This window comes from Tauraco erythrolophus, chromosome 15, assembly GCF_009769465.1.
Source record: "Tauraco erythrolophus isolate bTauEry1 chromosome 15, bTauEry1.pri, whole genome shotgun sequence".
Classification (NCBI taxonomy): Eukaryota; Metazoa; Chordata; class Aves; order Musophagiformes; family Musophagidae; genus Tauraco; species Tauraco erythrolophus.
In genome coordinates this window covers 7,409,560-7,433,143 of record NC_141479.1, presented here as the reverse complement: position 1 = coordinate 7,433,143, position 23,584 = coordinate 7,409,560, and the positions used below count along the sequence as shown (strand labels likewise).

General features: G+C 39.0%; 1 protein-coding gene across 2 annotated transcripts in view; it reads left to right on the top strand.

Annotated features, from left to right (window-relative positions):
* The window catches only part of TENT4B (terminal nucleotidyltransferase 4B), a 43,540-nt gene that overhangs the window by 6,374 nt on the left and 13,582 nt on the right, over positions 1 to 23,584 (top strand). For both annotated transcript variants that reach the window (XM_086620778.1, XM_086620779.1), the window contains exons 2-4: positions 15,399 to 15,522; positions 19,915 to 19,961; positions 22,792 to 22,912. In XM_086620778.1, coding sequence (XP_086476904.1) covers positions 15,399 to 15,522; positions 19,915 to 19,961; positions 22,792 to 22,912 — 292 coding nt within the window. The remainder of the gene's footprint in view (positions 1 to 15,398; positions 15,523 to 19,914; positions 19,962 to 22,791; positions 22,913 to 23,584) is intronic.

Here is a 23,584-nt window from a genome sequence, read left to right as displayed (position 1 = left end):
ATATAATACAGCAGTATTGTTTGAGCATGCAGAATTTTGGAATGATGCCAACATTTCGGCACGTGTTCTTCGAATAATTTAAGGAGGACTTCAGAGGCCTGCTGGTTCTACGTGTGCAAGGAAACAGCGCGTGAATGTATTCTTGTGAACTGTTGTGCTTTTTCCAATTCTTATCTTCTGTTTGAGACTTAGACACCTATTTACCTTGGAGTGGCTATATAAGGAACAGAAGTTTGGTGGACTTTTTTTGGTAGATGGAGAAGAGATGTCTATATTAAGTAATGGGAAGAGTATGTCATTCCCTCTTGTGTGCTTGCTGATTTCCAAGAGCCAATATGTGCTTTCTGTAGCAGTATGCATTTGAAAAAAGAGGCTCTGCTCACCCTGAATCTTCATTATTATTATATTAAACCATCTTGGGGTTGTAGCTCTTCTTTTTTTAATTGGCGAACTGTTAGTATAAGGTCAACTTTAGGAGGCCTGAGATCATGTTGTTGATCCTGGGGAACACAAACAGATGGAGACTCGTGTCATGAAAGCATATTGTTGCTTCTTTTCTCTCCTTCATTTTTTTTTTTTTTTAAACTGCCTTCCTGTTGTACTTTGTTCCTGGGCAGTTTCTATTCACTTATTTAAAATTGGAGTATATAGTCTGTTTTTTACTTTGGGAATTTGAAAAACTTTGAAATGCGGTTTTGAGAAGCTGGATACATAACCTTACTATGAAATAGGCAGTAATATAAATACTTCATATTTCTTTTTATTGACCTCATAATGTGGCGATCTATGAACATAGGGTGTGTGCTCTCCAAGTAATGCATATACCAAAATTTAAGAGATGACTGTTCCTTCGAAGTTTTTTGGTTTATGTTGAATGCAGTGTAAATCAGCGGTTCCTATGCTCTCTTTGCTGGGTGTCGAACCAGCAGCAGTAGCAGAATGCGGCGTAGAGCCCTCTTAGGTGGTGTGTGTGCTGGTAGTGATATAGCGATGTCACCACTGAAAATCTTAATACATATTACCAGCAAATAAATACTATTGCTGTTCTTAGTGAGCAGTTGGAATGCTAATTCATTATTTGAACATGCCGGGATTTCTTGAATTGTGAGCATTCGTCTTTTTGAATGCACTGCTGAAGAGCACTCAAGATGTCGGTCATATTTGAATGTTGCTTTCTGTCCCTTTGCCTAGAAATTGAGGTTAAAGAAAATATTCTTATATGCAAAAAAAAAAAGAGAGGAAGGCTAGTGAGCTGGATACAGGCTTCAGATATTTTTCCTAGGCTGCAAAGAGCTTTACAGAAGGAGCAATTTGGACTTCAATAATTTTATAGCCTTAACCTACAATAGATAAGACAGCAGGATTTTTTTCCAGGAATGCTGTGAATTTATGCTGTCAAAGCAAGAGATAGCTGTGGATTGAGGCAGCAGAACTCTTGTTTCTAAGTTGGTACAAAAACCTCTCCTACAGATCCCTAGAGCCTGTTTAAATGTTTTCGATAGCTTTGTACTGGCAATGCTCGTGTGTCGTATCATAATCATGCAATTAATGTATTAGTATTGCTGCATTCAGTATAGATCTTTTGATACAAGCTGTCCCTGATGGTTATCTTTCTGACCATTAAAGCTGCATCACAAAACCTGTGTGAGGCTGAGCAGCACAGCCCGTGAGCTGATGGTGGACCATGGGTGCCTGCAGGGATGTGAAGCTTCGAGAGTGGGTCGCTGGTAGGAGGCAGCTGCTCCCGGGCAGTCCCAGCACATCAGCTCAGCGTGAGGATGAACTGGCCGCCTGACTGGGTCTGAGGATGTCTTGTGCTGGTACATCAGCAACATCTGTTAATTTTCTTCCTCCCGTGGTGACAATTAAGATTATTTGGCAGCTCTCGTTCCAGATCAGCCTCTTTGACAGTCTTGTAATGTCCTCCATGGCGTGGGAACGACATCTGAATTATTTAACAGCGATGTGCAGCTGAAGAGAGACAATCTTGCTACAATTGCTTGAGAAGGCTTTACGGCGTGGAATTCTCCATCACCATACTGTATTGCATACATCTTGCAATGTTTTTTTTTGCATTGCTTTTTACAGGATTTTTAGTGGAAAATGATGGTAGTAGAGGCTTAGGATCAAATAAGTGTTTGTGCATCTCCACTCTTCCATCTTGTCAGCATGATTTATTAGGGGGGAAATAGCCAACGCTATATAGACAGCATGGAGGAAATAGTGTGGTGATTCTACAAGTAATGGGATATCACAGTGGGCAAACACAAGCATTGAAGTCCTCTAGAAATTTCCAAATCAGGAAAATGAGGGTAGTAGCAGAACGGGTGTGTAGGTGAGTAGGAACATGGGCTCATCATCTTCACCCAGTGTAGATGTACTTCAATCTGCCTGGAAGTACACACATTTGAAGTGTTGCGTGCTTTCTTACAATTACTTTGTTTACGGACCCAGTAAAATCTGAAGGAACTTGCATTAACCTGTCAGAAATATTAAGTATAGATAAGCCCTTGATATAATGTCATGCTGTAATTAGTGTAAGAATACCACTAAAATACAGCACGCGAGAATATCTTGCTGTAGTGTGATGACTAAGGTGTCAACCTTACTGTTGTGTGTCAATGTGTAGTCTGAAGATAGGGAGTCCTTAATCACAGCTTGTTGACCTTGCCTGACCTCTTGATGTTGTGAGTGACCTAGACTGAGGAAGTGTGATAGCATGACTTTCTTGGGTTTTTGTTTCATTGTGTGTTAATTTTAAAGCTATTCACTTCCTCTGTTACTTTAGGAACAGTTGATATTTTCTTATATATTACAAAAAGCAAAAGTTTTTTTTTGTTCTGGTTTTGTTTTTGTTTGTTTTGTTCCAAGAGGATTCTTACAAAAAGCATACTCCTTTATATACATTTACATTCTTCCCTCTTCTCCCTCAGTAAGATTTTGGCTTTAATCTAAAATAAGTATGCATATTGTTTTTGAAAATTATGTCAAGTTTTACTCTGGACTTGCACAATGACTTCCTCTCTTACGTATTCAGAGGTACACCTGGTCAGCAAACTTTCCCCAACTGTCAGTTGAGTTTAAACATAGTGCAGTGAAGGAACATCTTGATCTGAATAATGACCATGAGGGCAAATCACAGTCTTGGGTCAATACTGAGTCAGGCTGAGAAAATGAGGTCCTAATAGTTTATTTTATTTAATTTTTGCTTCGTTATGTCACACTCTTCTTCATTTGGGTGATTCAACTCACGTGCTTGAGGATCTTCTATTTACTTAGCCTTCTGGTTGTGTTTTGGACTCAGTGTGTTACTCTCATTCATCTATGGGGATTTTTCCTTGTAGTAGTCATACTTGGCAGGTACTCACAGGAGAAGTTTTTATGTTGATTTTTGCCTTGAGGAGCTAGTTTGTTATCTGAGGTAAGCAGCTTCTTTACATGTACCTCTCCTTCCAACATCAGGTGGAAGAGAAGTTTGCCTCATTCGATGAGGCTCCTGGATTTCCTCTTACAGGATAGTTTTTGAGATTAGGCAGGAAGGACAGTACCGTCTTGCTTTATTGCTGCATTGTAGTTACATTGTGCATCAGCTGCAACCATTTTCTTAGCTAAAATCTGTCTAAATTTGAATTAACTAGCAATCTGCTGAAGCTGCTCTTGTTACAACTTGGCCAAATGTAACAGGGCATGTACAGGTGGTAAAAGATAATGTTTCAGTGGCAGTAAGCAGCAGTGTCAGCTCCCGGTGTAACAGCAGCTTGGAGCAAACGAAGAGAATAACTGTGTAATAACAAACTTCCTCTCTCGTTTCTTGTATAATTTGGTATTTGCCTGTAGGCATTAAGTCACTGAACATTGTATGCTGGAATAGTTCACTTCAGCCTTTGCTCCTCTGAAGCGTACCTGCTTCAGGCATGCTGAAACATGCTCTGCCTTCCTGCTATTGATTCAGCAGCTCGTAGAGCTCGCAGCGACCCTCTTGCGCTTCTCCGATAGCTGCTCTCCACTGCTGCATCTTCTGCTCCCTGTTTTGGTACACTAGACACATTTGCTTAATCTTCAAATTATTATTGAAATTATTTTGCATCTCGAGTGGTTTTAGTAGGTGAGTTGGATGAATCTTGAGTGGGTTTCTGAGAGCTGTGCACAGCCCCTTGCTCTCTGTTTGCTACTTTTGTTGGAAGATTGCGCGCAAATGCGTTAATGCACAACACATGGATGGCGTGAAGAGGTGTGCCATGTGGGGATGTCCCGTCCTAGAGTGTGTTCCAGTGTTCACCTACCTGATACTAGGCCTGGGTCAATTGTGAGGATTTAACGAATCATTAGAAGTCCCTTTTTTCACCACGTGGAGATTCTTTTGTCCTTATGTCCAAGCAGAACTCAGCAGTTGAGGTAGTTGCATGAAATCTTTTATAAGTCATGTTTCAGCATATGTTGGTGTCTCTGAATTTTAAGATTTTGAAGTATTTCATTGAAGTATTTTCTAGGCTTACTTTGTTAGTTTTCTGACAGAAGTAGTAGCTGAAGCTTCAGCGGAAAAAGGAGATAAAAACCGTGATTTGATCCCCAGAGTTAGTCAGAGACCAGCTCCTCCAGATACTTTGAAGGACAAGACCAGTCACCTACAGTGGAGGAGGAAGCATTTCTTCCACTTCAGTAAGCTCTTGGGTGTACATCTCTATCACTGGGCTAATAGAGGTGACCTCAAGAAACATTTTTCTGTGATCTGCTTAGACACTGTCCTTTTTTGACGATTACTGTTTGTAGCTTTCTAGCCCAGAGTGATAAGCAGAGCAAAAAGAGGCTGGTTACTCTCCAAAATATTTTGCAGGTTGCGTGCTACTGCTCTCAGCCCATCAGTGGGGTATATCTGAGCACAAGAGAACAAACGAGAATATAAACAAATAGTTTCTCATATATACCTTTAAGGGAGCATATTACTGCATCATGAGTCCCAAAACGAATACTGCATTGTTTAATCTGAACATAGTTCACTGTGCACACCCTTACTGTAAAGATAACACACCGTCAAAGTAAAAAGATACCTGAAATGTTCCTTGTACCTTGCCACAGTATGTGTGGTTGTTCCTGCTCCTCCTCTTTCAAAATGCACCCGCTCCAGTGACTTTCGAGTATTTAGAAGTGAGAGGGAGAACTACTTCTGGGATTTGAATTTTGCCTGGATATGACAGCGGTGCATCTAAACTTGTATTAATGTTGTAGTAGAGTATCACCAAAGTGCATCATTAACAAGTAATAAATGAATGATACGCTAGTCTTGAATGTGTGCTAAACAGGTAAGTCAGAGTCACTGTCCATTTTGCTTGAAGAATGTAAATTTAACAGAAAAACCTTAAAACCTTGTGGTTTTAATAGTAAGTGCTAACTTCAAATCTTTTAATAAGAAGTTTTGAATACTTCCATTATAGGATATGTGACCAAAGTGACTTGTGGCTCACTTTTACATTCCTTGAATATTCCAAAATGCTGTGTAAAATTCCCTCCTCTCAAAAAGAAAAGCCACCCAAAACTGTGAATGTTAATAAATGTTGGAAAGCTTTAGGAATCTGCATTGGATTTCCAGGTAGCATACTGGCACTTCAGATTTTTTTTGAGAATGTTCTTATGCTGGAGCTGAAAAGGTATTAACGAATGGCAACTGTGGCTAGTTATTTGACTTAATATTTTTATGTTAAAATTTTAAGTTTGATCTAATGTGTTACTGAAGCAGAGGTATTTAGAGTTTTATTCTGTTCTTTGTTCTTCTTCCTATCTAGCAGCTAAAAAGCAGGCTGGCTGGACAGGTGGACGTGCGGTGGCTTTCTGGAGTTAGCACAGGGCACTCTCAGGTGTGCCTTACTGATTTGCAGGGACAAGTGTGTCAGTAGTACTGGCTGCCAGTAGGAAATAGGATTTTAAAGAGCTTTTTGACTTGGCTTTGAAGTGAACAGCCTAAGCCTGGGATTGTGGTAGTGTTGCCCTTCCTTCTTAGGGACTGGCATGGGCTTATTTGGGGTGGACGTTTGAAAGTTTAAATCAACTCTGATGGAAGGAGGCAGAAGTTAATAATTCCTTTCCTCTCCTTCCTTTCATGTAACTAATCTTTCAAGTCAAATAATTTATCAAGTCATAAACAAGAACATTTGCCAGGCAGAACCCGCTGCGTGTGAAAGTAGAGGACTTTTCTCCATTCTCTTCCGTGTCAGAAAACCCTGTTTTGAGCCCCGTGCGAGCCTTGCCTGGCTCCGTGTTGGGTGACCTGCCACACACAGCCGTTTACGTGGCGACAAAGGTCTGTGGTGTGAGCTTTTAACTCCCCTCGGTCTTCAGATGGAGACTTTTTTTCCTGAGCACATTATCCATCGGAAGTGCCCATCAGCCTGCAGGGAGTGTGTTGGTCTCGGCTCTGCTCGGACAGCATGCGGTCCCGTTTATTGGCAGGTCACAGATTGTCTGTTTATGTGATAATATTTACTACGCTAACAAAATAGCAAGGACTAGTGATGTATAAAGAGCCGTCCTGATAGCCTTGCTTTATGAAGACAAACAGCGAGGCATGTTAGCTGACCTGCTGTATCCCTCTGTTCTGGTTTGATAGTAACACCACTGGTGATATTTGCAAAACTGATCTAATAGGCTTTTTTTTTTTGTTTAAGCTCTCTTCTGCCTGTTGTGCTGGTACAGAAGGGTCAGACCTACTCACCAGCCTTGTGAGGACTTGGTAGTAGCTTGTGTTAGTATCCCAAAACAAACCCAACATTACTGTATTACTGGGAAAAATTCAGCTAATATAAATTGAACCACTACTGATACTGATAGTAAATTTTACTTCTTGTTAAGCTCTTGTTTAAAAAGAAACTTATAAATGGTTATTTCATCTTTTTGAGTGAGTTTTTTAGGCAACAGGGAATTAATCAGGCTGAGGAATTACTAATTCCCCACTATAGGAAATAGAGATCTTTTAGTTCTTTGTGGCTTTAGCTGTTTACAAGTTTACCTCAGATTGTAATTACAGAATGTATGAAGTGCGTGCTAACGGTTACACTTTAAACTTAAAGACTTTTAAAAATATATATCTGTATTATATTATGAGGTTGCAAACTGCATAGCTGGTCTGCATATGCAGCTGTTCCAACAGACTAATACTTTTCTACAAGTGAGCTAAGGAAAAACCTTGTGGTAGTATTTTATAGGAGATGTTGGCATTACTGGTGTTTTTTGAGATCATTAGATACTACTTGAGTTGAAGCTTTTTTGTCATAATGAAATGAAACACGTATTTCCCATCTCTGTTCTTTCCGCTTTGTTTTTCCTGCACAAAACCTTTCTCTCCTGCTTCATCTTGTTTTTTCGTTAGTACTTTCTTCTTTCAGCTCAGTTGAGGTATCAGTTTCTCTTATTTTATTTTTTTTTTTCACTCCTCTGTTAGCAAAACACATGCCTTCCTTTGGCAACCCATTGCCTGGCAGAAGAGAAGCAGCAGACTCTCATAGCACTTGCTTACAGAGATGGGAAGGAGGGATGGTATGTAGATACTTTGCAGGGAAGAAATAGAAGACTATTCCCACACATTTAGTGATTCAGCTAGATTGTTTTTATATACAGTGTGATTAAAAAAAAAAAGAAAAGCAATGGGAAGTAAGGGTACTTCTCAAAATGCTTTTTTGAGGTGGCATTTGATATTTTTGCTGGAAATGCTGTAAAAATAGAGCAAGACTGAGAATGCATATGGCATGGGTTTAAAAGCCAGCGGATCAGTTGCAGAGTTATGCTTCAGATTGTTTGTTGGTAGGTCTAATTCAAGGATCTGATTTGTAATTAAAGTTCAGTAGGACTTTTTTCCTCTTAAAAGGTGAATTTCTGTATGAAAAATTCTAGTATATCTGAGTGTATTCTAGAAGACAAAGCACACATTGCAGTTTGTAAACAGACAAAAATGCTCAATTCTATGTTGTCAGAGAAATAGTGTCTTACATTACTTCTTGACTAAAGGATATACTTGGGAGTTTTAATGAGAAATAACCTGAATCAGTTTAAAGAAGATAGCATTTATCTTGAATCTGTGAAATGAAAAAAAAAACAAACAAAAAACCAAACCAAAACACCACCAAACTGAAAAGATGGAGGTAACAATTTAAATAATTGGAAGGAGCTGCCCACTTTGTTGCTTTCTCCTGTATTTTAATGTCTGTGCTACCCTTTGGCTGTTTCCCTAAGACAGTGCTAGTTTAGTGCTTTTTGTGATGCATTCAAAGCCACAAGTTAGTGTTAAATCCAGAAAATAAACAAAAAGCTACATTAATTTGAGAGATTTGGGGGAATGGGTGTTGATTGGGAAGAATAAAGAGAGGGCTATACTATGTTTTCAAATACTTGCACAGGATAGAAATTTAGGTCTTTGTAATATACATTTTTGTGGCATCTTTTTTTACTCCACAGCATTTGAAGAAATGCACATAATCAGTCCACCATAAATTGTTGACATGAGCAAATTAACTCCGTGCAGAAAAGTGTTTTCAAACTCGGTATCAGAGTGATTAGATCAATCCTGAACGACGTTAGTCCTGAAAACAGGATCTGGGTTCTTGAATCATTTACGTATTTGTGAAAATTTTGTCCTCCCTCAGTCCTAAAAGGCAGTTCTGCGAATTACTCAGCAGACGACTAACGCCACTCAGAAAGTTCAGGCTGTTCTTGGGAAAATACTGAAAGCTACTCAGATTTATCGCTTGGTTGCCGGAGGTGGTGGTCTGGATGTAGATATGCCGCTGGAAGGTGTTTCTTCCAGTGGCTCCTTCTAGGCCCTTGCTGTCTGGGTGGAAGTGACGGCTGCTGCCGTCCCGAGGGCTCCTCTTCAGGCTCCCCGCGATGCGTTGGGGACGTTGGCTGCTTTAGCTGAACTGGCGAAGGCGGTGGGATTTAACTTGGCTAACTTTGCCTTGGATGGATTAGGGAGGGTTGGGTAATCCTGTTATAACAGACCTGGTCTGCAGGAAGCCAGGGAGTGGTGACAAACACCTGGGCCATCATGGGAGGGGCCAGAAATAAATCTCATTTGCCTCGCTCTTTGCAAAGTCGCGTTCTCACTTTGCATCTTAGGGAGCTGCTTTATGCAGTAGATACCCTGATTTTTAGTGATGTTTCATAATCACGTGGCAGTGGAACACCTGTTTCTTCTGCATGTCTCTTTTTAGGTAAACTGTGAAAAGATGGTCTGTGAAGCCGTGTTTCAAACGGATGAACCGAACTGAAGAAAAATGTGTGTGATCAAAAACCCGATTCCTTGAGCTTTCCTAGTGGTGTCAGGTTACTAATGCGGACACCTTTTGGGACGTTTCATTTTAAAGCTCCCACAGGCCATATGTGGCTCAAAATGTGGTTACCATGTGACCTGTAATATATTGTTGTGGTTCAGCAACTAAGAATATAAAAAGTGACAGTCAAAGTCTCTGAGGCTTTTGAAAATTGTTTACTTTATTATGCATAGTTTTAGTTTCTTGTCAGGACTGACGTATCAGTCACCACAAAACTTAACCACCTATTAAATCACCTGCAGATGCAGTTAGGTGTGTTTTCAGTAGTTTAAAACCTAGCAAATATTAAAAGAATTTGTCTGCTGCAGAGGCCCAGGTGGTAGGGAGAGGCCCTCAGCAGATGCTTCGTATTTATAATTCCCTTCACTGCTCTAATGTTTGCTTTTGCTTGAGATTGTAGGTGTTAAAAAATTATTTGTGATCTTTACAGTGTCTGCTGTTGTTCCTGCTTCATTATTCAACACGTGCAGCTGGTAATAGTGATCTAGAAATTGTTTAATAATTATTAAAATAATAATTATTATTTATTAAGCTCATGGGAGATGTTAAAATTGAAAGTTGATGTGGGAAGCTGTTGGATTCTCCATCTTGTAGAGTGTTAACATTGCTTTTAAAATAAATATTAAAAAAAATTGTGAGAGGGAGGGAAAGGATTGAGTGCTCTGTGTCTTTCCTTTGCCTTAGTTACAGTTTTGTTCAAAACAGCTTCAGGACCAAGCAGGTGGCAGATGAGAGAGGGAGAAGCTTTGTTTAGTTCCTGAAACTTCCAAAGGATGAGAATTTCTTGCTGGTTTTGGTTTGGTTTTTTTTTTTTTTTTTTTTACAGTTGCAAAAACAATACCATCTTTTTCTCACTAAAACACCTTGGGGAGCTTCAAACGGAAGTTGTCTCTTCTGTGCAATGCTAGCTTTCCTGTCGGGAGTGGAAGGATGGATGCAGTCAGGACTCTTAAGTATTGATGCCTTGAAGAAGCTGAAGTACCTTGAGTTCCTCCTTCACATTCTTCCCCAAAGACAATTATGAACATGAAATTCTACAATATTTCTCTTTGTTGCCTTTGATTTTGGTTTTGGTGATGGTTTTTTTTCCCTCCAGAGGAGACTTAAAATGGTAGGGGCCACTAAACACTGTCCTATAGGAATTATTCATCCAAACAAAATTTAGATACCAGAGACTTATTTGGTGCTACTGGGGTATATAGCAAATATCCCATCCAGGTGTGGATATAAAATCGATAAACTCTTAAATCAGAAGTGATTCATTTTAAAGCATAGAGTTTGGGAAGGCAAGAGTCATCTGTGTGTTTATTGCTTACTTCTGCCCACCGTCCACAAAGGTTCTAAATAATTCAGATTTTCATCATTCTGAAAATGAACCTTCCTTCAGAAAATCCTGCCGAAGAATAAATTGTAGCACAACAGCACCATACTGGTTTTTTTTTGCATATGGTTAATATCCATTGTTTTAAATTATCTTCAGTGATGTTGAAAATAGCATTTCCCATGCAACAAAATACTTGTGCCCAAGGCAGAGGAAGCTCTTTGGGATGGATGAGCAGAATTTTTAACCTGGTCTTTTTTGACAGTTGGAGCAGAAGCTATGAGTAACACCCTGGTGAGGGAAATTAGAACATGCATGCCTGCATAATTTCTCCTGTGAAATGAAGAGTGAAGAAGAGCCAGGGGAGAGAGGAACTGTAACACAATTCCAGATTGACAAAAGCAGGAAACTTTTCTATTAAAACTTATTACTCTGGTTAGTGTAATACTGCTTGTTGGTACGCAAAGGCAATGCTTAACTGCTATTGTGTGATTAGGCAAAACCAGTCAGAACTATCTTGGATATATGTAAACTACTTTGAGAATCCTGAGTTGCATGTTTAGAGCCCTCACGTTGTGCTACAAAATAAAGTAAGGTATGATCAAACTAAGAATGAAATGTAATGCACTCTGTTCCGTCGTACTCACATCTGCGCAGAAGCTGAGGCTTTTCACCTGGATGGCGTGAGTCGAGCAGACTCGCGTTCCTCCTGGTGCTGTTCAGTGATGTTACGGTGGGAAGTCCTTCTTGTGATTACAACTTTTGCAGCCATAATTTATTTTTTAATGACACATCACTGTCTCTGTCAGGTAAACATAACAGACCCTATAATCTACTAAATTTAGTGGCTTCTCTTCTCTATAATTCTGTTCTGGCTGTGAAATTCTGATGGAATCATCTTATCAGGCTTGAAAACAGGGTAGGATGGAGCTAGTACTTTGTTTTAAAAGGTACTTAGAGTAAGTGTAAGAGACACTTTTATTTTTCTTTTTGCCATGTGTTAAGATTTCCTGAAGTACGGGAGAAAGACCCACTTGTTTACTGCTATTTACTGTAATAAAAAGAGTAAACTAATGCTTTTATGCATCGCAGAGAACTCTTTCCATGCATCTTAAGTAAGTCTTGGGTGTTGGCACACTTCAGTATGACTACGAAGCCAAATGAAATATCTCTTCATAGTGAAATCAGTTTTATTACAGTGTAATTTCCTTCTAAAAACAAGTCTATTTTTAAGGACTTTTATCTAAAATAACTAATGAATGTAATGGCATTAAATAATAAAATATGGTTACCGTGCCAAAAATAACTTTTCGATCTCTTCTCTTTGATCTTCATTTTGGCTAAAGATATAAAATTCCACTAGAGACTCTTGTAAAGAGACTCCATTAATCCAAACAAATTGTTTTGAAAAACAACGACTATAATAGTTGTTGATTAAGACAGTGAGTAACCTTGAGTTTTAATTTTCAATACAGCTTGAGTTAACTCCACATCAATTGGAATCATGCCTCTTAAGTCCTGTTGTACTGCTTGGAAATCTGCATGTGGCTATTTCTGTTTGTCTTGGCTTTAATTAATCATTCCTTTATTTCTTGGCACAAGCCGTTACTGGGCAGGGAGATACGGTTCCAGGTGTAGGCTTGAGCCTGTACGGCTTCTGCCTGCTGCGGCTCTGTGCAGCACAGGCGGTCCTAGCAGCATGGAGTGTTGGAGCAGATGAAACACAGATATGTCTGTAGTATTTCCAACTGATGTGCTGGTGGGAACTTTCTCTAGTAGTCTTTAAGCCTGTCTTCTATCATTGAGAAAGTTCAAATTTCAATTTTTCTATGTTTGTGTTGTTTAGTAACATTCAGTGCTTGTGTACTGGAAGTTTCTGAGTGTATGCATGCTGCTTTGTTTTCTGTTTTGCCATAAAGCTTTACATGACTACCTAAGAAGAAGAAAGATCCCATTTAAAGACATGCAGTCATATGTTATTTACGTTTAGAAAAAGAAATACATCTGGCTCTGACAACACATCATTATTTTGCACGCTTCTAAAGAATGCACCAATTGGTATAATTCTCTCAATTAAGAGTGTCAGTGGAGTTAACAGAGAGAAGTGCCCTGAGAACCGCAGGGTCTGTATGACTTACCCCTTTGTGCACTTCGGGGACCTAATTTCTGAGTGCCTCGTTCTTTCGAAGTTCCCTTACGGGGCAGGGGAACAATTAACTCCCATAAAGCAGAAGCCCGGAAGCAGCTGGGTCCACTAATGATGGACAGTATGGATTTGTGCTGTGCCATACATGAATTTCTCCCCAGGGAGTCCCTCGGTATTATCCCAGCACATCTTGTGCCCTTAAGCGCCCTCAGACAAGGTGGGGCCACCCCTCATGGCACGCCGCGCATGCGTGCGCTCAATGTTACGTTGCTAAAAACATTGCTCTGGGGCAAATCTTGGGCCTCGTGGATGTAACCAGTCTGTTCCAGCTCGTCCAGAGGAGCAGAGGCAGAAACAGGGCTGTGTTGCTTGATTGATCCCCTAAAATGTAGCCCACAAAGAAAGTGAAAGAGTTTGCCAGACGTGATAGGAAGCCTTGGGCTGACTCCCAGGTCTTCCTGGAAGCTGGATCACCAAATTACAGTTGAAGAATAATTGGTGTTTATTTTAGAGTTTGATTATCCTTTTTTTTGCCTGTCTTCCTTGTTGCTCCTGTTTTTGAATGTTACCTTAATGGTCAAGCCTGTGGAGACTAAATTAGCGATTCAGTATGTGTGACTGGCGGTGGGGACGGAGAGTCAACTTGGTTGTTGAAATGTTCAACTTGTCCTTTATTCCATATTTCTCCTCTGAATTCAATTTCCGCAATGGGAGGATAGCTGTGAGAAGGTTTGAGTGCCAACACATTGAATAGCAATGAAGAATAGAAGAACAGGAGATGGCTGAAAAGCCAAAGGCAGAGGAGTGAGTGCCTGTGTAAGGAATGGCAGTGGTGGTTTGGAATGTGCATGTTAACCCCAGGTTGTAAGCTTTCAAGGAAAAGCAAGAAAGCAGCTGTAGGAAGAGGTAAGAAATTTCCTAGCAACATCAAAACAAATGCTGAAAACGGTATTTATCGGTATGAATATTGGAGCTACGTTGTTCAGAACATCCTGTGGTACCTGAGGTGTGTGAGCAGGGCTTGGTGCTGGTGTGGCAGGAACACTGGGGAGGAGGAGGGTGATGGTACCTTGCGTTTTTGCAGGAGATATTTGGGGGGGTGTGTGGTTTATTGTTGTTTTTAATTTAAGCATTTGTAAGACTCCCTCTGTAGGCGTCGAAGGAGGAGAAGCTTCTCCAAGGGTTGATTTAGAACAGCTAAATCGGGTATCTGTCTGGAGGAACTCATCAAAGGAGTTTTTACCTTAGCTGTAGAGAGCCTGTGGTGATGGCTGCCTCAAGTTGCTAGGCTTTATGACTATTTCCCTAACCATGTGTGGGGGAAATTCCAATAAATACTCAGTGAAAAGCAATGTAAATATTTTATTACTCAGTCTCCGAGAGAAAGAAGCTTGAGTTGTTCATAACACTGCAGTATTGAAGAGCATAGTGCAGATGGTTTGAGTTCTGTCCCTACTTCTGACTCCATTAAATGCAACTTTCAGATAGTTTAATCTGCTTTTTTTGACACCTATGTACAACTTCCAGTTATTAACATTTGATTTATCTAATTGTGTGTGCAGTGGAGAAGTATTAGATTGCACATGTCATCTAAGGACTTGCTCTTAATAAATAAATTGCTCTCTCGTGATGGTCCCTCAGAGCTTTAAGGAGAGATGCAGTTGCACTTGGTAACTAGAAACAATACATTTTTGAAAAATAACTAGCTATTACTGTAATGGTTGTTGCAGGAAACAAATGAAATTAATTTAGCTAGTCTGTGCCAGAGTTCCTCCGAATTTCGCTGGAATTAAAGGATTGTGTCTGGTTTTTTAAAATATGTTGTTAGTCAAGATGATGATGTGTTTATGATATTACAGCAGCAGAAATTTGTAGCACTGTATGAGGACATTTTTATTTCAGCTCCAATCATAGGCAATCTAAACATAACTTACTGACTGCGTGAAGCACCTGTAATATGGTAAATGTCAAATATATGGGTTAACAGTCTGTCAGTCACCCTTCTGAGCACCGCTGCTGCGTGTCTGCTACTTATTTTCTTGTTACGGGGAAAAGAGTGCATATTTAGTTTATGCGTCCTCTCTAAGCAGTAGAAGAGGCAGTTTTTCTGGCTCTAGTACTGGCACAATGAGTAGCAACTTCTTAAAAGCTTGGTACTGAACACAGGCTGATGCCTGAAACTCCCTGGCTGGTGCCAAGGGGCTGACTGGGAAGCGCTGGCTGAAAACCTCCTGTTTGAATTTTTGCAAAGTGTGTACTCGGAGCTTAGAGCTGCGTTCATCACTGAAGACTGAACCATTTCTGTGTTACTCTGGCATTAGAATACAGAGTGTGACTTTCAGTGTGAGTTGAGGGTGCTTAGATTTAGATTTGCTTTTAGCAAACGCAGTGCAATATTGACCTGTGGCATAAGGAATCAACATGAAACTAAGTGTTCCTAAGTGTTGTGAATCTGGATTTTCTTTTAATTGCATGCTACTCTTAAACTGCCCCCTAACTAAATAGGTAACCAGGAGCTTAAAAAACATGTTTGATTAGAGTAGTTGCTATTTCATTCTCCTGTGTGGTTTTTTTTCCTGACTTTCTATTCTTTTTTTTTTCCTTTCTTTCTTAGCCTTCATGAAGAAATCATTGACTTTTATAAGTATATGTCTCCCAGACCTGAAGAAGAGAGAATGCGGATGGAAGTGGTGAACAGGATAGAAAACGTTATAAAAGAGCTCTGGCCTAATGCAGATGTGAGTAGGAGACTTTTATTTGTTAATATGTAAAAGCAACATTTTGTGCCGGTTTACTTTGTCAAGTATTGAATAATGAAAATGCTGTTTATTTTTCCATATTAAAAAAAAAAAACAACAAAAGGATTTCTGGTCAATTGAGAGAGATTATTTTTATTTCTAGAATAATGCAGGTCAACATTTTCTATCACACAAAGGAACAAAGACAAGCTGGACCTACTGTAGTCAAAGAAAGGGCATGAGATGTGGCAACATTTAGTCTCATTAATATTTATAAGATTAATGGGAAAATATCAGGCAGGCATGCATGCATGCTTGTAAAGTATTATGTTAAAAAGGAAAAAAATCTTCTGAAACACAGGGCTTGACTGAAAGAGTCTGTAGGAGGACTTCTAGTCCAAAGACTTGTGGCCTTGAATAAATCTATTAAAGTGCAATGCCACAGTACGTAAACAATGCTGGTTTTAAGGGTAGTTAGACCAAATTGGAATATCTTACAAATGTGAAGGAACCATTTTTTTTTACAGGAAGAAACAAGTCTGTAAATCTCTTCACTCTCTCTATATATACTAGATATATAATGCCTCTTTCCACCAAAGACAGATTTTTGCTAGTACTTTATTGAGTTGAAACAAGAGTTTCTCCTGTGCAGAACTATGCATTTTTAGTTAAGGTTGAATTAAAGAGAAGCCAGAGAAGTTGCTTTTACAACTCAGGATTGGTTTATGGGGACAGTTGGATTTTTAGCATAATTGAATCTAGTTTAATTGTATCCCTCTACTAATGTAGTGTTCGTTTCAAGAATGTGGATTTGTAGCCGTAGTCATCTATCTGTAGATAACAGTAGCTGAAAATAAGGACTTGTTAGCAGGAATAGCAAACCAAATTGAGACAGCAGTATCGTTAGGATGAGGAGTGCTCTTTCCTCCTGCGAGGGACTTGTGAAAATTGTTTTTCTTTAAGCTACTGAAACTGTTTTTTTGTAGCCATAATCAATTTAAGAAGGGAAGCAAATTCCAAGCCCTACCACACAGCGACAACTGAGCACTGGGCTTAGCTGTGACATGAGTGAGAAGCAGCGCGCACCAGGCAGTTGAAGGCTGAAGTTCGCTTTTCAGTCATCGCCAGTTAGAACTGCCATGACTGTCTTTGCTCCTCTTGAAAATGTAGAGAGCAAGAGCGTGACAGTTCCTTCTTCTCAAGTCAGTAACTGCTCTTCAAAGTCTAACGCTGCATTTTGTCTGCTGTTGTGTTGAGGAAGAAGCCTCCTTTTGTATCCCTTTTGGTTTTCTGAAGGCTAGAAGGGAACTGAATGGTGACAACAGCACACCAGATTATAACCTGGAAATTACTGTAATGTTATTTTTCTAATACTTACTTTACAGATCTGGTTGGGAACTGAACTGCTGAATTCAACTGCATTCAACTTTGACAGCCTTTTGTTGTAATTTTTCCGTTGTTTGAGTTAATCACTAACTTTTTGGAAATCTGTGTTGGTTTAGATACTTGTAGGATTTAAGTTTTGAGTACATGCTCTGAGAAGGTGGATTGTTGTCTGGTCCAATGTCCTCAGCTTTAGCTGTAGTGTAAAGTGGTAAGTTAATGTTTAAGCTGTTCACTTTGAGTCATAGGTGCAGTGCAACCAGCTAAAATAAACTTGTAAGTTAAACATACGCATTTAGTTTGTAGTTTCTCACTGAACATGTAGGTAAGACGTACTCTATTAAAATCAGATACCGAGAAAAGTAAAATCAGGCTTCATGAATCTAACTGTATAGAGAGCATGTGGAGTGTGTCTGTACACATTATTTTTTTTTCCCTGTTCCATTTAAGAAAAGACTGAAAAAGCAGATGGAGGGGGGGTAAAACTAGGTATCCTAAACTGTTACTTTATTTATAGAAGTTAGCAATTGTGTCATTTGCTCTCTTACTCAAGGGAATGTGCTTAGAAGGAAACATTCCTAGTAAGTGAGAACTGTTCTTGGCATCAGCAAGGTTCTGACCGTAAGAAAGGCTTTAATTACACTGAAACAGAACAACCCAAAACATTAAACAACAGCATTTTAAGTCAAAGTTTTTCTGACCAGTTGAATATGAAAGTTTTGAACGAGTAAGTACTTATACAGTGGAATTTAGGATACGCTTGTCATCATGTCCTCAGCTTTGATTCTGACTATTATGTGGCCTCGTAGATCTGAAAAGAGGTAATGTTGCATACTTCACGCACTTCAGTTATGAAAATACTATGATTGGGAGTGGAAGTAGAAAGATGAACTCTATTTAGTTTGGCAAACTTCAGAAAATTCTACTTAATGATGTAGAAGAAAGAGAAATTTAAATTGGCTATGGATAGATTTTTTTTTGTTTTGTTTTGATGGAGGGGTTTTGGTAGCTTTTATGGGTCTCCAAGTTCTGCTGTGCATAGTGAGGACATATTTGGACACATACCATAATTAAAGCTCCTTCAGGAGCTCTGGAATGTAATACCAACAAGTTTGCAGAAATGTAGGATAAATAGTAACAATAACGTAGATGAGTAGGAGGAGCCTATTATGTCACTGTGAAGTCTTAAGTTATCTTATAAATGCAAATACGTATCTCTGCATAGAATAAAAACATAATGGGCAGCCTTGGCACACCACAAAAACTAATACTCACATTTCTCAAGTCATAATAGTGTCCTGTATTTGAGATGCTTTAAATATGTACGTGGCTACAGAGCTACAAAAGTTCAAATTCCGATTCAATAATAAATCAAAATAATTTAAAATTTCTGTTCCCGTTTCCTCACTTCTTCCTCTTTCATCTTTCCAGATTTGATGAGAGAGGAATTTAAGTGTGAGTTTCTTTTGTAATAATTCAGTGTTTCTCATACTCCAAATTACTGTACAACAGCAGATGTTGTCTCATTCCTTTTGGTAAAGGTCATGTACGTTGTATCAGTAAGTTTATGAATATTTTCAGGATTGTTTGTTCAATAAGGGCTCTCTTTGCTGTTCAGCTGAACACACTATTCTGTTTGGTAATGTAAAAGCACATTTAGTTTTTTCCAAACCCATCAGTGGTTGTTTTATTGTGCAAAAGAACTTTTCAGATGATTTTGATGGCCAAATAAATCCTGGTGTGACTGAACCTGAACAGTTTCACAGAGGATGTTTTTATTTTTATCTTGGATTAAAAATAGTAATCATTACTATTATTGCATTCCTAGCTTTATGATGCCTTTATGCTTTTGTCAAGATCTGGTACAATATTGATGCCAGTTCTGTGGCATCTCTTATAGTCTTTTCTGGTTTGAGAAGCTCTGAACTTTCAAAGTTAAATTTACTGCCAGCGTGTGCTTTTTGTTGGGGGTGAGAGAGTAAAAAGAGTGAAGTGATATGAATTAATCTAGAGGAAGCACTCGTACCGCTTCTTAGTTTACTGAAGTATCAAGACGCTTACTTGCAACGCATCATCTTTTCCTGTCTCCCCCTTTTTTCTTATCCTGAAGGGGAAAAACATAAAAAGTGTGTCACTTGACATACAAATCGGTGGCAATCAAGCCACTGTATGAGACTCATTAAAGCAGAATACACAAGTCTGTAACACGGCTCCAGGAAATACATCAGAAGACTGGTTGCAAATTAGTCCAAATGTGTAGATGTTTTTACTTTGAAGTCTCACCAGTCCCTCTTTGAGACTTAGCACATGAGTCCAGCCTCCCTTCGAGGTTTGGTAAGTTACTGAGAGCGTGGTTTCGGACAGCTTGCAATGGAAACCGATCATTTAAACCTCCAGTGCTAGTAAAAATCCAGCGCAATAACCTAAATCTGTGGGATGTGAAACTTCCTGAAACTTTTTTGTTTGTCGTTTAAGCAGAAATAAACAGTTGTGCTACTTGCTCTGTAATTCAGAAGAAAAAATGGATCGTGATTTGATTTTTTTCTTTTTTTTTTTTTTTTGAAGTATGCAAAGCAATGGAAATACAGTAGACTTAGAAAATGTGCTTAAAAACTGAAGGGTATACTTTGGATATGAAAGCAAAAAATAAATTGAACTGATGCTGAGTTTTTTAATATCCTGTCATTCTTAAGTCTCTTAAAATCTTTTCGTTTATGGCAAATTTGGTCATGGTGAAAATGTGTAAATTACAAAGAAGGTTTTGTAATAGAAAAGTGAAAGTTGTTAATGTTTTGTGGGTAATAACAATGAAGATTAGCCGTTTATACTACATTGAAGATGTAAGTGCTTTAACAGAAAAGAGTACTTCTGTTCAGTGTGCCTGCTAGCAATACCAAAATCTACCAATGGAGGGTAGCAATAACCAGCCTTTACAAGCAACTTAATAAAACTTGTTTGTCTTCTGAAGCCTGAAAATTTGTTTTCATATATCCTGTTATTGTATTTCAGGTGCAGATATTTGGAAGTTTTAAAACTGGTTTATATTTACCTACAAGGTTAGTAATTTTTCAGTGTAAATTTTGTACAAGAGAAAAGATAGCCTTGTGGATTTATCTAATCTCTCAATATCTGTTACTTGTGTTTATACTTGTTATATTAAGAAAGTGTTAAGCTATTAGTACTCTGCAAAGTGTACAAAAGTATAGTAATTAAGACTTTAACTATAATGCTTATGTCTATATAGATTTTGCATGTATCGGTAAAAGATCTAAATTACCACATTGTCAAAAAAGGCTTATTTTGTGATGCGTCTTCATTAAATGACTGAACCAAAATAAGAGATTGGCCTTAACAGAAAAGCTAAATTTTACTTCCACAGATGATTAAATGGAAACATTTAACATTACCTTGTTAATGCTAATAGTAATGCTGAAAAGATTACAGAAGGAACTGTGTTTTTTTTTTTATTTCAGTCTTCTTTTGAGAAATCTGTACAATAGTCAATCTTTACCTTTTCCAAATTTCTTGCTAGTTTTCATAAAGAAAAGTCATTACTCAGTGACACTGGTATCTTCTGTGTAGAAATGTAAGTATTTTTGACAATTAAATAGAAATAGAATGAAAGGCTTAAATGCTGCAGGAAATACACACATTTAAATAGCAAAAGTCTGAGAGTAACACTTGAATTGAGTTCCGTGCTTTGGGAACATGAGGAATTAGTATCTAGTATTGACTGCAAGTGATGGATACCCGAGTTGTCGTTTCATCTCTTTTTGATAAAGTATCTGACAGATGCTTTAGTATCTGCTTCAGCCTAAGGAGTTGCAGGAAGGCTGAATTGCTCAGTTTCTGTTTGGAAAGTCAGAAGTAGGGTGTAGAAACACACATTGTTTTCACATTTCCTCTTGTTCTTGGTCTTTTTTTTTCATTGATTTTAAATAGGCTTGATTAAACTTGGTTGGATACTGACAATGCAAGAGAGAGGGTCCTGTCCACATGACTGATTGCAGTAGTTCTTTATTGTATTTGCTTGATTGTTTTGAAACCGGTGTAACAAAAACACTTTGCTGGTCTATTTGATTTCATATACTGCCTTTCCTCCATATTTGTTTCAGCTGAGTTTTTGGGGAGAACAAATGCAGATACTTTAAACACAGTACATAAACCCACAGAAAACCTTCCTGTGGCAGTACTTACCAGACTTTCAAAGTAACCAGCATTTATGTGTTGGTAATTAATTCACTGTTGCCTTCTATCAAAGCTTCCCTTTGCCCTAGGTTTTCCCCACACATCAGTAACTGCCTAGTTAATCTAGATTTCAGGTTCTGGGATTCAGAAAGACCTACATTGTGTTTTTAATTCTGTTACTCTGTGTTAGAATTTGCCTAATACTGTTTTACTTAAGCTGATACTGAAGATTTGGGCACATGGTCGCTTAGCTGCTGAATCTCTGTGTTACTTGGCAGGCAACACCTGTCCTCAACGTGACAGCCGAGCTGCTTTTTCTCTCTTAGTGTGATTCAGGAAAATGTCTCCTGTTGTAAACTATCAGCATCAGTAGTGGGTTTAGCACTAGTTTAGTTTTGAAGAGAGATGTCCAGCAGCATTTCCTGCTCCCAAGCAGGTTTTGAATATAGTTTTCCGAAGCTGGCTGAGTGCTGCCCGTCCTTGTCAGCTGAATGGCGTGCGGCTGGACCGCCGCTGAGCTCGCCCGCTGCCGGCACGGCTTGTCGGCGAGAGGCGCTGCCTCTAACGCAGATGTAGTTTCTTTGAGATTGTTAAAGCAGTGGCGTTTGTGAATCAGCAGACCTGTAGAATCTAGGGTGGGGGAAGTATTCCTAAATTTTTTTGGTGTTTTCTGTTACGCAGTTTTCCATATTACTGAAGTGGCCTGCTAGTATAACTATAGGGTTGTACGCTCACCTCCCTCGTATTCCCAACCAAGCAGGGGAAATCGAAGAAGTTGGGGAGCGAAGAGGAAAAAGCTCAGGATCTCACAGTAGTCTTCAGTTTGGACACCAGTCACCTTTTGAACTTGAGTTTAGGCATTGAATTAGGGTGTCAGCTCCCTGTGTAGTCAAATGTGTATGTGCATAGGGAGGAATTGTAGCGGGATGAGGACGACACTTCAAGGAGCTAAGTTAATGAGTGAAGTTAATTAGACAGCTTGATCTTATTTAGCAGCTTGTTGCTTCCTGAAGTCCGAGTTGCCACATTTTCTTCTCTCCTTCCCTACTCCCTGTTCTTGGCACTGCAGGCCAGCTGCAGCTGCGGACCATGTGCCCACTGGTGCTCTGATCACTCTGAAAACCAACACTGAGTTGCAAAGAAGCAACAAATGAGCCCAGAATGGTTTGGGGTCTTTTTAAGGGGGGGTAGTTGGTTTCTGTCAGGTCCATTAATATGTTGAATTGATTTGCTGTGGATTAGACAAACACCAGAGCTGGAGTAAAGCAGGAGACAGGGCTATGCATCTGGGAGTAGAGCACGGGGTATAGGACTTTCCCTTTCAGTGACAAGCTGTTAAATCGGCCTTACTGATTAATACAGCCCAAAGGTGGTGATTCACAACAAGTTCATGTCTTGCTCTGAATCACTCGGAAGAAACTGATCCCTCTCTGCTGACAGTGTGGCCTGAGGAGACTAATTTCTGGCTTTTCAGCCCAACTGATTTTTGTGTGTATCTGTCCCCTCCCCTTGGTAATCTGCAATGCTCTGTATTTCTTCAAGTGTGAGAGTTCATCCCCACCCTTTTCCTCAGAAAATTGAGGATAAATTGTTTGGTTAAGCTAGATTCTGTCAGCTTTTTTTCTAGTTATGTGTGGATGTTGGTTCTTTATCTTTTAAGTGTATTGGTCTTTTAATTTAATTTTCTTTCCATTGCAGTGATATTGATTTAGTTGTGTTCGGAAAATGGGAGACATTACCTCTTTGGACCCTGGAAGAAGCTCTTAGAAAGCACAATGTAGCAGATGAAAACTCAGTCAAGGTTTTAGATAAAGCAACTGTAAGTTTGGGGGAAGAGGGTGTTTCCTTGTTTTACGCTAAATTTCTAGCAAAGAAAGATCTTGGTTAAAAGGAGGAATTTTCATAAACAGAAACTATTTTATATATGAATTTGAAATAGAACCAATAGAAGCTTTTTATTTAGTACAGTTTTTATTACTGACAAAATAATTGATAGTGCTCCAACAGAAGCGTTTCTTCTATTGGGGAAAATCATTGGATTTTCCATACTGCACAACGTATGCTTGCTTTTAAGTGAGGTTATACTAGTCATTGGTGTGAATTAGCGTGATTAGACTTGTGAATATCTGGGCTGAGTTTGTACATGAGTAAATGGTTTATTTTTTCTTATTGCAAGCAAGCAGACAGAATTCATTTGCACATGGAAGTAGAAAGTACAGCCTTCTATAAATATAAAATGGTATGTCTTGCACAGGATGGGATTAATTCCATTATAACTTCCTACCTTTTGCTAATTGTGAGAGTACGTAAGTGTTGGGGTTTAAACAGGTGTCTAATTGATGGCTCTTATTAGTAGAGAGAGGTAATTTGGAAACCACTTAGATGGAGATATGTCAGAGTGCTCTCAGTATCTTGTGCTGCTTGTTTGGAGACAATTTTGATAGGAATCAATGACCAGCTATGACACATGGGCGTGTTTTTTGAATAGTAC